The following is a 15050-nucleotide window of genomic DNA, read 5'->3' as shown; positions in this document are numbered from 1 at the left end:
GTGAGAAGAGGTGGAATGGAAGGAGGGAGAGAACAAGGGCGAGGCGGAGGTGAAATTCTCGTGCTAATGGAGGTGGGACTTGTGGCGGCTCAGGGGCTCTTGGCTGGAGACGGCAGGCCCTTTGAGGTTAGTCAGGATCAAAAGAGCAGAATAACAAAACAGAGAGACTTCACCCCAGCACGGCTCTCAGCACGCCTGCCCACCGCTCCTCCCTTCAGGGCAGGGACTCAGCAGCGTGCAGGAGAGGGGTTTTACCCTAACAGCCCGGCACAGATCCGTTCATGGCCTCTACTCGCCTTTTCATTCTTGTTAGTGTCTTTTTCTGTCTGGTTTCATCTCTTTTTGCTCTACAGTTCCTCTATCCTTTGGTGTAATATTCTATTTCTTGCTTGTTGCTAGGCTAGCATGTGTAAGCCCCCGATATTGTCTAGACATAATTAAAACACTTAAGGGCCTTTTAAACAATTTAAGTGTATGGAAATTTGAAACGGGATTTCACTAAACGTGTTTTATCGTGAAAACGAGTTTTCTAGTAAAAAATTGGACCTAAACTCCCTCTCAAGTCGTATTTACCATTGGGAACCTCGGGCATGATTGTGATACCAAGTTGGCCATGCCGTAAACTTTAAACATGGTGGAGGGGAGAACAATTGCTGCTGTGACTAGTATTCTTTATTAGTTTTTCCCACAATAGCTACATCACCTTGTATTGTTGTTAAAGTAGTGCATATTTACATACATTTATAATCATTTGAAGCATATTGTATATTTTATACACAGCGAAAATAGCCTATATTTGACCAAAATTCCAGAATAGAGGCGCAGTGAATGTTTAAATGGTCAATGAATGGGACGCTAAATATAATTTTGGCTTTAATAAGATTTTTCCAATAAATAGGCAAGAATAAACCTGGTGTCCTCCATTATTCCTGTATTCCTGAAACTTGATAAGTGAATTCACTTTTGCTTGCTGGATGCTAACGCAAAAGTCTTATTCACTAGCAATCCGCAACAAAAGTATAATCCATCTCTAAACCCACTGAATGTCAGATCATTATAAATGTCTCCACTTTTAAACATTTATTGGTTGATCCCCTCCACATTAACGTTGACTCATCGAACAAATGTGTTTGCGCTAATCATACTAAGGCTAACTTGATTCCCGCACTATAAACTATGTACTGCCATCTAGTGTTTGAATTTAAGAAGTTTTGTAGTTGAAGGAAATGTAGTTTCAAACGCACATAATGTGATGCTAGCTTTAGTATGTTTAGCTCTTTCCGCTACATATGGAAACTATTGCTGTTCTTGTATAAAGTGTCTTACTTCACTTCTTCCTACAGCCTCTACAACCTTTGCTGTTTTATTACAACATATTTCAGAGTAAATCTGACTATTGTAGATTTGAATGGATTGTGACGTTACTGGTTAATATTGTTTTGCCACCCATGCAGCCAATACATTTTATAGCCAATCATTTTTTATTTTTTTTTATTGAAGATTGATTTGTTTTCTTCTTTTTCTTCTTCTTTTCTTTAGAATAATGTGCTGTGATAAATTGGGTCCAATAAGACTAGGGTTGTTCATTATGTACAGATGGTAATTTGACCATGTTGTTTTTGAATTCTCTACATATTTCAGACTTTTTGAGAGAGAAAAATGACAATGAGACTGTCGATAACAGATTCCCAGTTAGTGTGTTTGACCTTGTTCCTCTAAACAAGACATGAATCCATAACTAGAAGAAATCACAATCACTGGAGTACTAAAGTGCATTTCAAATCTTTGCATGATTTGTCTCTCGGTGCAGACCTGCAAAACCTTCAACTATCTCCGTTGAGACATTGAGAATGCTAACCGAATAAAATCCATGTTTGTTTGATGTAAGGTCTCACAAAATGCACAAAGTATATAAAAAAAGTAAAAAATCAGGCTTCTGTTTCCCCATCAGTGAAAATGGTATTTTTTGAAAACATTCATTTTCATATTGTCTTCTGTAAACAAATCAAAACCAGGTTTTGGCACACCACACACAGAGACCCCTGCTTTTTTTTGCCTGCTTTTACAAGTACAAACACAAGCAATTCTGTGATTCTCTAAGCAGCCCTGCCGATTACGTTGAGATAGCGGGATTGATTAGCTTGTCAGCTTTTCTGACAGAATCGAGCCCCTGTCTTGACTACGGCAAATTACTCTGACTTGATTAGGCCCACCTGCAGCTCTTTTTTTTGGAAATCCTCAACATAGTGCCAACGTCGTGCCTAGGTCGCATCACTCCAGCGTTTTTCACTTCTGACCTCAACTGAATGGTAATTCATTGCGCCAATCATCCAGCGCTGGCACAGTGTTGTTCCAGCGCTGGCTCAGTATTGGCTCTGGTAATTAAATGGGGCTTGTGTGCGTCCGCTGGGAAGAAGGGAGCGGGGAAAACGATGACCAGGTGGTGGCAGAATGCAGGACCTGTCAGACTAGCTGATGACCATTTTAATTCTGCTCTGCCTGGGGCTATAATTGATATTTAGCAGAAAGGTTAATTGTAGCAGTGATCTGTTTAAATTAGAGTAGAGATCTGGAGACTGGGGCCAAGACCTTGCAAGCCACTTGGGACACACACACAAGAGCTGCTGGAGTAATACACACACATTCTCACATAACAAACATGCATATACTGTATAAAACTGATATATACAGGAGTCTAGCTGTACTAACTTGCATTTGTCGTACTTTTGAAGATGTCCCAAGATCAGGTTTAGCTAACTTGTGGAGACAAAGTATTGTTAAACAAACAAGCTTGCACATACTCTAATGCATAGTATATAGAACTAGATTTTACACACATATATTGATGTACACATGCTTATCTGTTCAATATTAGATTTGTGCACTTGAATACTATAATGTAAGCTAAAGTAATGAAAATGATTTGGCCTAGCCTTTAGAAAAAATACAGATCCATCTCTATAGACCTTATTCAGAGCAGCGCCATGACAGGTATGAAAGCGAGCCTGTGAGGAATAGACTTACCGTGTTTTCAATGGCATCCGCTGTATAAAGGTGTATTAAGCGCCTAGATCACTCATAATTTTCCATAGCTCATGTTGTCTGGAATTTTGTCTACTGAAATTTCTTGGAAAGTAATTTTTGCAGTGTTTCGTCAGCAGAACAATCCAAAAACACATTAAATAACAGTACAACCCACTGAAGAGATGTATGTCTATCCCCCACAGCCTCACTTTCATTCCTTTTAAAAAATAAAAGATGGCACTGCTCTGAATAAGGTCTATTGCATCATTTCACATGTATCCTTATCTGCAGCTGGCCATCTAAACAAGGGACAAGGTCGGTGAATGTCATTTTCGGGTGAGCTCTGGTCCTTTTGCATGCATTCAAATCGGTGCATCGTCAAATGCAGGTCAAACAGGGACTCTTAAGAGCGTTCCTAAGCTTTTCCATCTATCTCATCGCAAGAGCTCATAAAGCTGCCTACATTTCACTGTTTCAGCAAAAAAACACCACCTTCACCTGCCCTCCACTCAAACATTGGGTTTCCCTTGGGTTTTCACGGGCTAATGCTCTGAGTGCACCGGATAACAGTAGTAAGGCAACAATGCCCTGGTTCCAGACACAACTAGACACCTCTTGGGAAGCAGGGCCTAAAATTTCCAAAGCAAACAGACAAAAGAATCACCTTTCAGACTTGCTTAGTTGACAGTCGATTAGAACACAAGTCTTTGTGTTGTCTCGTAGTGTCCAGCCAACCAAAGACTTTGTTTCGCTAAGAGAACATGGCTCTGCTTGAGGATACAAGAGTGCATAATTTTACAATGGTTTCTTGATCAGCTGTCTTCATAAGGGTTACAACAGCCAAATTAAGCTTTGTTCTAATTCTAAAATGTCATTTTTCTTCTTTGCTCTCTCTAGTCTCTGAGTCTTCTGAGCCAGGCTGGGAAGAAAATGGAGGAGACTGAGGTGAAAATAGCACCCAGGAGCAGCTCTAAAGATCGACTCAGTGAGGTAAGCACAATGAAGTGTGTCATTATGACGCCGGTAAACATGAAAACCAATAGGAGAGGTCCATTTGGCCTTTACCAGCCAAGTTCTTACATGTGTGTAAAAAAGGTTTTCAAGGAAAATGCCTGTTGGATACATAACAGGTGTGTACGCACATACATTTCTCTGTCTTGCTGCCATTTGTCACTCGCAGCAAACATATTGCTTTCCTTAAAGATATGCGCTCTCCTGTGTGTTATTTTCAAAACCAGCTGAAACGCAATAAACATCTTTTATGGGCTTAGACTCCACATAATCAGCTGCATTTTTTATCTAATTAAAATTCCTTTATAATCTTATTTTTAAAATTGTATTCTCTGATATATGTTTTATATTTTGTTCTAAATTTAGAAGAAAAAAAACGAAGTGCAAATTTATTAATTTTAAAATTATTTCTGCGATGTACTGTTTGAAAACAGGTTTTATGGTCAGATTAATGTACGGTTACACTCGAAGAATAACTCGATCATCTAATGGAGTTGTTTTGGGGTTTTTTGGGTGAGGAACTAGGATTCCCACAGTATTGAAAAATCTGTATATATCCTAATGTTAAAAGTGTGATGATATCTTATATAAAAATATATTGCTTGTACACAGTTTGTTGAAATGTAAAAAAAGATATGAAAAGAAATTGTGAGTAAATGTTTCCTTTTAAATCCTTATCCAGTAAATCAAAGTCAGGGCGCCTTCTAATATTGTTGTGGACTTTGAAGTCAAAAAGTTTGAGAACCACTGATCTAATTGTTCTTTTGGCAGGCGACTTTTGTTTCAGAAGCAGTTAGCTTGTCAACTCACGGTCAGATAGGACCATTTCCCTCACCAGTGTCTTTGTAGAAAAGAATCCCCAGTCTAGCTGGTGCCGTTTCTGAGTAATGCAGAGCACTATTGAAGAGGAAAAAATAGTGGTAGGGTTTCGGTTGGTGCTTGAATGAAGAAATAATGTGATTGAGAGAGGGGTAATGAGAATTTGTGTCTAATTCCCCCGAGACTAGCTGAATACGCGTCCCTAACTCACGCCTGTCAAACGCGTGTCCGAAATCCCCTGTAAATTCGTTCGGATGGATCCGTAATACGGCGACGGCGAGGCAGCGCGCCTCAGCGAGCCGAGGATGAAGGGAGGAGAAGATGATGAAAAGAATAAAATGTTTTTAATGAAGAGATTAAATGTGATGCTTAGGCTGTTAAGGATTCGGAGGGGAAATTTCTGTCTTCGCTTTCCCCCTCCCACCCTTCATCGCCATCATTTATGAATTTGTGCAAAAGGCTGTTTTTCATGAAAAAGTCAGAGAGGGAGAGCGAGGAAGAGCGAGAAACGAGCTCGAGGCAGATAAAAGCGTGATCCAGGCTGACAGTTTTGACAGCAAAAAGCGACAGAACAACGGGCAGACAGAGAGAGGGAGGGAGGGCTGAAAGACTGCAGAAAATTGCAGACTGTAATGGCTGACAGTGCCAGATATGACATTTCCCTCTAATCTCCTGCCAAAGGAATGGTGCTAAAATGCAGAGCGCCATATCCATGTCATCTGTAGGCCTATCTGTCCATCTCGGAGTGAGGGAAAGACACAAGACAGCAAGAGATCTGCGGAGCCCGTTCGGTTGTGTCCCGCCGCACGAGGCCCGGACGCCACGCTAACACTAGCTTTGTAAACAGGATCATCTTTCATCACTGTCACATTGTTAAATGGTGTAAAAAATCTTCCCTTGTGATTCGCCATACATGCTAATTTTCTTTGCATACCAAATGCGCTTTTCATACCCACTTCAAAGACGCTTAGGCGTGTGCGCCGCTAGCTAACGATCTCTTCGCTTCAGAGGCGGATAAAACTGGATTTCTTTTTTGTCGTTGGAGTGTCAGAAGGAAATGGAAACAAACGAGGGGGATGGCGTTGTCTCAAAGAACCGGGGGCAGGCGCAGGGTGATTAAAAAAAAAAAAAACAGCCAATGTGGGGGCTTGCCACTTTAGCGGTGCGTGCATTTGCTAAGATCTTATTTTAACGTAACACATCCACTTGCTTAGCATGGCTTTGGCTCTTGTGAAAACTTTACAGAAACAGTGTGTTAAGAATTAATGAGTATAGTCTGACAAGACTTTCTTTAATTTGACTTGAGTGAAAACAAGGCAGTGAAAACATTGAAGTAGAGTATATTCAGTTTGTCATACTATCACAGCTGAATATGGCTCAAATTCTTCTTTTTCTTTTCTTTTTTTTTGCGAAACAGATCTGGTTTTTGGATGTTAGTCTGAACATTTTGACATTTCAACTGACATTTTCAATTCTGATCTGGCCCACCATCAGATGTTAAACAAATCAGAGTCGTATCTGATGTTGTTTTAGTGTGACCTTGATTTAAATATATCGTGACTTTTTACACTAATCACACTCAACATTTATGAATTGCTTAATATGTTTATGTGTTCACAAAGAAAATGAAAAAATTACATTAATAACTCTATATATCACAGGTCACATTAGACTTCCGCATTGTCGTAAAAATTCCATCATAATCTATTATTACCCGTCATTTTAATTTTCATATTTTAATGATGATAAGCCATTTAATAGGCACTGTTTTTGGTCACGTTTTCATTTTTATTCTCAAACTTACAGGACAAGCATATAGGCTAGATTATGCATTTATTTATGTATGAGAAAATTGATCAGACTGCATTACTTTTCAGGTTTCTTCATGAATGTTTGTCAAGTAAATCGCAATAAGCTTTGTGCTTTGTTACTTTTGATTTGAAACAGTCTCAGCTTTCAAAGTCTGTCCATTTTATCACAAAATTCAAACAATAAAAAAAGTTGTGCCTCTCTTCTCGCCACCAAGTGGACAGAGGTGATAATTACATCTACAAGGTACACTCATCCCCAGTGTAATCTATCAAAATTACGGACGACTTTCACATTTTTACGTCACTGCTAAATATAGGCTATATATATATATATATATATATATATATATATATATATATATATATATATATATATAGCCCAACCTTATACAGTACATATGTATATGACTTGAGTGACCCCTCCACTACCTGGTAGTCTAGCAGATGCAGTGTCCCTTTCTATTAGTGTTCATTTTGTCAGCTTTTGTTTTATTTACTCTTAGTCCTGTGTCAAATGTAGTTTTTTAGTTGTTATTATATTTCGTCAACCATGCCCTGTATTTGTTTAGTCTAGTTTTGTCAATGAAAACTGTGACATTTTCATCCTGCTCCATAATGGTTAAATTGATAATCCCAATTATTTTGCTCAAAATTATAATCATAATGATTGTCATTTGAGAAATGTATTTCATCAGAATTGTTGCACTTTCACCTATAAACACAAATCAAGAGAATGTCAACCAATACACATGGTTTATTTTACCTCATCTAGTATCCTGATTTATTATGTATAGGCTATTTATCATATAGGCCTACTGGTAAAACAAGAAACTTCTCTCAAAAATGAAAACGGTGAAATTCCTAGTAATCCAATAAATCCAAATTACTTTAATGTTTTTCTATTAAAAACACAGCAAAAAAGACTTTGTCAGACAGAGCTGCATAAATGCTTTTGCTCTGGGACATATTTTTCATATCACATCCATATCACAGCCTTTTGCGATTTAGCTAATCGCAACGTTTCAAATCGCGATTGCAATTTAAAAAAAGAAAAAAAGAAAAAAAAGATATACGGTACATGTATTCATCCTGAAACGTCATGGTATGGACGTCACGGTTTCGGTGAATACAGTCAGTTACAGGCGATCCACACTCTAATTCAGAAGGGGCCACGTAGTAATGCAACGCTGTTTGCTAACCACCACAACAGGAGGAAGAGCAGAATAAGAACAGCGCATGTACGAGTGACTTAAGGGTTGGGCTTAAGCTTTGAATGTTTAAATATAGTTTAAGTGGAGTAAATTGTTACACTACTAATGCACAACATGTTTTTTAGTACTTATAAAGCACATATTAATGCCTTATTCTGCATGACTGTTGTCTACATCCCTTAATCCTACCCAATACCTAAATTTAACAACTTTACTGACTAATAAGCAGTTGTTAGGGATTAATAGTGAGAAATTAACCCTAATCTAAAGTGTGACCATTTTTCCTGTTGTACCAAACTCGTATCGAACCGTGACCTTAAAACCGAGGTACGTACCGAACTGTGACTTTTGTGTACCGTTATACCCCTAATATATACTATATTATTCTTAATGGTTGCTAGGGCATTGCTAAGTGGTTGCTGGGGTATATTCTGGTCCCTAGATATAGCTTGATTCTTTCTTTCAATATACACTACTGTTCATCATTTTGGCCAGTAAGATGTGGGTTTTTTTTTAAAGAAATGAATACATTTATTCGGCAAGGACACATTCAGTTGATCAAAATTTACAGTAAAGACATTTATAATGTTACAAATATCTATTTCAAATAAATTCTGTTCTTTTGAACTTCTATTCATCAAAGAATCCTTAAAAAGAAATCAGCTTTAACGTTGATAACCATAAGAAATGTTTCTTGAGCAGTAAATCAGCATATTCAGGATCATGTGACACTGAAGACTGAAGTAATGATGCTGAAAATTCAGCTATGCCATCACAAGAATAAATTGCATTTTAAAAGGTTAAAACAGTTATTTTAAAATTGTAGAATTTTACTGTATTTACTGTATTGTTGATCAAATGAAAGCAGATGTGGTGAGGCTGAGACATGTTTCAAAAATACTATTTGAGTTGTATTTTTGCCTCTTGAAATCTCATTATCATTTGCATCAAATGAAATATGCTATATCTAAACTGACTATAGAAGCTTTTGTGTTTCCGAACAGCAATGATGTTTTTTGCGTTTGGGGTGGATCAGGTAATGACACTGATAGTTTTGAACCCACCCACTATGTCACAGAAGCTGCCCACAGAGACCCGGCAACACCTTCTGCATCTCAGCCGTCTGTTCGCTCACTGGCTTCACGCTCCGTTGCTTCCCGATTGGCTTCTTTTCATCCGCTGCCCTATCTTAACCAATAGTCTGGTCCGTAGCTAAACAATCCACCTCCTCCCACTTGTCACCAAATCTGCTGGGGCCCAAGAAGTGTAGAGTGATGCAGGAGGATGGGTGAAGGGGTTCGAGTTAGTGTGAAAATGGGCTTGGATTAAGAAGCGGGTTCACCCCCATTTCTTTTTAAAGAGGTTGTTTGGTTAACCCCAAAACAGCTGCCGTCCTGCTCACCCTACCGCCCCGTTTCTCCCTCTTTCACGTTCGCTTTTCTCTCATTCTCTCCCAGCCTGCATCTTAATCCTTTTTTGAAGTCCTAAGTGCTAGGCAAATCCATTGAGTGCTGCGTATAATGGCTTTTAAGGGAGCGTGTTTAGATGTGGCCCAGCCCCATGGCTTATGAACCGCGGATGGTGTAATGGATTTTTTTCCCTCTCTCTCTGCAGCACTAAATCCAATGTATTGTTCCTCATTATCATTTAAATAAGTCTCCCTTTCAACTCTGAATGTGGCAATGTGAATGAACCGGGGCATTGTAAGGCTAACTCTACAAATTTTTGGCCTCCCGGTGAGCCTCACTCGCTCTTCTTCGTACGTTACGCCTCCTCGCTTTTCTGTGAGAGAAAAAAAAGAGAGGTTCTGGAAAAGTATTTGGATCCTGCAGTGCCGCCTTTCCGGGTTTTCTCAAGACCACTTCTCTAATTGCCACAGTGGGAGTTTGTGCTGAGTGTGAGAGAGAACCGAGGAACTGATGAGGGTTAAACCCTGTAGCAGGTGTGTGTGTGTGTGTGTGTGTGTGTGTGTGTGTGTGTGACTGAATCCTGCGCAAGGACAAAATTGGTCTTGCGGAAAAGTCACCCCCTGAGACAGAAGCAGAAATTGCCAATCGCACAGAGGAAAGAGGCAAAAGAGGGGGGAAATGATAGGAGGTAGAGCAGGAGAGATTTGGAGATTGGTATTCAGGCCTAGTCTGTAGTGCTGGGATGTGGACGGTGCCTTCTAGTCTTACTGGAGAAGTCTGGAACAGGCTGCATTTCTCTCATTTGAGCTTGTGTGAGTTCTGCATCATGTGTCTACTTGTTGATCAAGGGTTGAGTTGTCTGTGGAATGTATTACTTTGGTTATTAAACGGTTGTTCATTTTCTTTCAGCTAAGGTTGGGAAGTGTGACCTGGTTAGTCAATAATGTATCAATAAGCTTCATTATGATGATATTGTGATTCTGTAAGTTCAGTGTATTGCAATCTATTTGAGATTGTGATCTTTTACTTTCTCATTTGTAAGATTCATATGTACATCCTTATAAATTAAACTTGCTCAGTGATTTTGTATTTTGATTTGATCTTGGGTCAAATGTTACATAATATTTTTTTCTTACACACACTTGCTATGAGTGAGGTCCCCCCCATCAAAAATATTAAAGTAAAACATTTAAATATTATTTTAATGTTAATAGCATTTTTGGGTAAAATATTGCTGTACTTTGAAATATAATTTCCCCCACAAACCCTTAATTTGAACTATATGTTTAAAAAAAAAAAAAAAATTATTGTGACATCTGAGAGAAACGGTTAATCAAAGAATAAAATATATATTGGATAGAGACTTGGTTCAATCCTGGATGGAGGCTGTGACAAAGGCAAAAGATGTAAATGTGAGCTTTCAGTTGATTGTAATAAAGGGGCAGACTAAATGATTGGAAAAGTCCAGCATATGTCCATTAAAAGGAAAATAAGTTACTTTCGAGGGATTCCTTAAAATAAAAAAAAAGAACTTATTTACTATTTCAAACTATCTGAGACATCGTTGCAATAACATGTTGCTGTGGGTTGCGTCTTGCTTCGGACTTGACTGACAGACTTGCATTCTGACATCGTGAGTGTCATGCTTTCTAACCTTAAAGCAACACCAAAGATTATTTTGTACCTTAAAATAATGTTTCCAAAATCGTTTCAGTGGTTCAACTCATAACAGGGTGAACGGCACTTCTCCATTCTCTTTGCGACCCTCTATCGGCTATAACCACACTATGCAAGTTTGCCAGATCGGGTAGCGGATCTGTAGATCGAATGAGACATAAGAAACTACAAATTTGACTTGCTTTACGGCAAGTGTTACAATAGCAAAAAAATAGCAAGCAATGGCATTATTTAGTTTTTCTTCGTTTCTGATGTCGCAATACATTATATTTTCATAAAATTATGCAACATACTCTACCTTGTCTGTGGACATTGTTATTTCCAAAGCCGGTGCTGGATAAACAAATGGCGTGCGTGCGACAATAGGCTGCAGTAGGTAGGCTAAATTATGGTAATGGGCAATTCCGCTTCCAACCTGTAGGGGGACCGGAGAGGAAAAGTGCTTTGGTGTTGCTTTAAATCCAAATCTAAATTTTTTATTCTACTTATTGTACATATAAACTTTTATATCAGTAGTCCCATATTCATAATTGTGACCACACAGTCTGTCTACAATATCTACCATTGTAACATTGCAACATGTATATATGCAGAGCCTAAAATTACCATTCACGAAGTGCCAAATGTGAGTAAGAATCGGTGTTGGATTCTGATCTCTTAAACTTCTGATGTTAACTATCTATAGTTTTCAGGACATTCATGCTGTGTTCAAGAGGTGTGTAGATTGTTTAGATTGTTGAATTATTTCCCTTGTTTGACTTCCCGGAGTCTTAAACTACCTTCAGCACTCCATGTAACTTCTAGTTGTTGATGACTCACTCAGACAGCCCTGAACTGTTTGAAAGGCCCCTATATGAATCTGAATCTGACAAGGAATCTGTCACAGAAAAATAAAATGCTTTCGTTCCCCCTCATTTACTATAAACAGACAAGGGCTGATGCAACAGCATGGAAAATGGATGCAAATGCTGGGTGTCTTGGGTCTGATCTGAATGTCATTTCCTTTATGATGACAATCTATTACACAGTTCTTGAAAATGATGTAACCTGGTGTGCAAGAATCATCTGACAGCTCTTTATTGCCGAGTTAATGCCAGAATGTTTACTTGAATGCAGAGTACACTACTGAACGACTTAAATGTTGAAAAAAAAAAAAGTAAAATCTTTATTAGGCTATTATTGCTCAAGAGTTAGGGGTTTGTTCAGATATTAAGTATCACATTAAACTGCTTCTGCTACATGAAAGAGGTTGAAACCAGTGATGAAATCATGTGACTTTTTCTGAATCGGAAGTGTTCCATTATGCCATTACCAGGTAAAAAAGTGTATTTAGGTGGGTCCAAGCCATCTACAGACCAGATTAGTAAGCAACCACCTAGAACACCCTAGCAAATAGGGCTGGGCGATAAAACGGTATCGGTATTTATCGACGGTACACCATTGTCGGTAACGATATAAATTTGTTTCGATATAGCACTCGATATTTTCATTAAAATGCGTGCGCATCTTCTGTAGATCTTAGGGGGCCGTTTACATATTGCGTCTCAAAACGCGTGGAAGACGCGGCTGTGCCACTTTCTCCTCCTTTCCAACGCACTTACGCTCCCGTGGTGTCTGTCGTTGCTATGCAACACTGAGCTGCGCTCTCCACATCATGCGGTTCCATTCAAACGTGATTCATAAGTGGACTGCGAAGTTAAAGATGATGCGACCACCATAACGTTGCCCAACATCAAATGGCAAACGTAATGAAATCAGAAAGAAAACTGCCCTACTCATTATTTTGTGCTTCACGCTCAGTTTGGACCAATGTCAGTGCAGCGCGAGCCGATCTTGATCAAGCGACACTGTTACTACACAGCGCTAAGATCCAATAAAGAAAGCATTTGAATTCACCACAGAAGTAATAACATCTGTGTGAGGCCTAGTGAGAAGCATTCAAAGTTCTCCGTTATTAACCGTAGATCTCTAATAGATCAAACAGCGCTGGCGTGGAAACCAGGAGAAACATTGTGCCATGAATTAACTAGTTATAGGCTTTAAGTCCACAGATCAGCAACATTCACCATGGATTTAATGTAGTAACACTAACTGTAACTATGAAAGTTTGGCAGGAATAGTAAAATGCTTTCAAGTACGTGTCACATCTTTTTCCAGCACTTCAAAACTCAAATATTATCATATTTAAATGTTATTTTTTGTGTAATGTTGTGACCAAAACATTTCGTTTATCCTTCAAAGATTACCCCCATTTATAAAACTAAAAGTTTCAAGATGTAGGAAAACGCACACTTTATTTATTTATTTATTTATTTAAATCAAGGAACATTCTCTGGCATTTCTTTCTTTTTGCTGTATCGAAAACGTACCGAACCATGACACCAGTGTGTCCTATCAAACCGAACCGTGAATTTTGTGAACCATTACACCCCTACTTATCACAGAAGTTGATCTACCTCAAAGTTTGCCTTGATTGTTCTACGTTTACACTTTTACATTGCACACATTTTGTAACAAGAGTTTTTTAAAGGTACAATATGTAAGAATTTTGCATTAAAATATCCCAAAATCTCAAGGCCAGTGTTATATATTTTGTTAAGTTGATTACTTACAATATCCCAAATGTTTCCAACAATTTTTAAATCGTGAGAAAATTGCGATTTTAACCAAGGAAACGGGGCGTTAGAGCAGGGGGGAGCTGGGAGTCGCCAGTCAATTGCGTCATATCCGCGTTACCCTCGGTTTCCGCTCGTACTGCATGGAGTCCTGGACAAATGCGGAAGTTGTAGCGTCTATCAAGCTACAAACTTTAGCTTGTTTCTTGCAGTCGTTATGGTACACAATTATTCTTTACCGATTGCAGCTGGTTCTGTCGACAAAGCATGCTTAATTTTATATTTTCCAAATGTAGCATTCGGTAATAGTTATGTTTATGTAAGGAAAGTATTATTGCTTTAGATTTGTGTTTAGTTTATTGACATTGTTTATCACGTCTGGTGTTTATGGCCATGTAAATTAATATAGCATGTGTTTTACATAAAGATGAATCAGTATTTTGGCAAATGATGTGGGCATGTTCGAATGTACTTTTACAACAATTGTTTAGAACACGTAAAACTGCGCAGCGTTATCACAACAATGAATTCAACAAATACAGTAACATCTATGATAACCAATTTAGTATTAAACCTTACTTTTCTTGCGGTTAATTCATTTTAATGAAATAAAAGTGTGATGAGGTTTAAGAGTCAGGAAGGAAGAAGACTCGTACTTTATTAAAATAAAGCAAAACAAACAAAAGCCGCGCACGACGCGCATTCACTGTGGCAACCGCGACGGCACAAAACAGTTCAAAAATGAGAGCTTGGACCCACCGGTTTTCTTCCTCTGCGTCCAATTTTCTCTCCAGTCTCTCTCTCCTTCCAGCGCGGCTTATAAGCGGTCTCTCCACGCCAATAATACTGCAATAAGACACAGGTGTTCGTCATTTGCACTTGACCTACTTGCTCGTCTCTTCTCTCTCCCATCACAGACCGCGCTGAACCACGCCCCCCTCGCCACAAAAAGCATGTCATTAAACGCAACATTTATAAAAATAGAACTTAGCCTCATCCATGAACATGATTTTTTGATTCCCGTCTGACTGATTTACATCCACGGTGGAGTTTAAAACGACAGTTCCCATCATTCCACGCTCCTTCACATCGTCATCAAGCTACGCCGTTGTTGTTGTTTGGAATGTAGCGCCCTCTAGCGGCAAAAATTCTTGCGTATTGTACCTTTAAGTTCAACATAAAATAATTAACATTTTAAGTTCAAGAGTTTCTTTAACACTTACTTTTTTATCTTAATATAAGACATGAAGACATTTTTGGTTAAATTTTATTTAGTTTTTGACTGCTAAAATTTTGACTGTTTGCCTTAATAATGTGGATGATAAAAAAAAAAAAACTCAATTCAAACTTATCTAAAAAATGTCAATAATTATCGATACCGAACGATATGAAACATTATCATGATACATTTTGCAGCCCTACTACTGTGCAACCAGCTTTATAACCCTTTCAACACCTGAAAACCTTAGTAAC

The 15050-nt window shown here is 38.5% G+C and overlaps 1 protein-coding gene across 13 annotated transcripts in view; it reads left to right on the top strand.

Moving 5' to 3' along the window:
- The window catches only part of fbrsl1 (fibrosin-like 1), a 301880-nt gene that overhangs the window by 101939 nt on the left and 184891 nt on the right, over nt 1-15050 (top strand). For all 13 annotated transcript variants that reach the window (XM_082170185.1, XM_082170188.1, XM_082170187.1 and 10 more), the window contains exon 3: nt 3922-4014. In XM_082170185.1, coding sequence (XP_082026311.1) covers nt 3922-4014 — 93 coding nt within the window. The remainder of the gene's footprint in view (nt 1-3921; nt 4015-15050) is intronic.

The sequence above is a fragment of the Leuciscus leuciscus genome (genome assembly GCF_965113295.1).
Source record: "Leuciscus leuciscus genome assembly, chromosome: 5".
NCBI classification, from domain to species: domain Eukaryota; kingdom Metazoa; phylum Chordata; class Actinopteri; order Cypriniformes; family Leuciscidae; genus Leuciscus; species Leuciscus leuciscus.
Note: the sequence above shows the minus strand (reverse complement) of the source record. Positions and strands in the feature narration are given on the sequence as shown.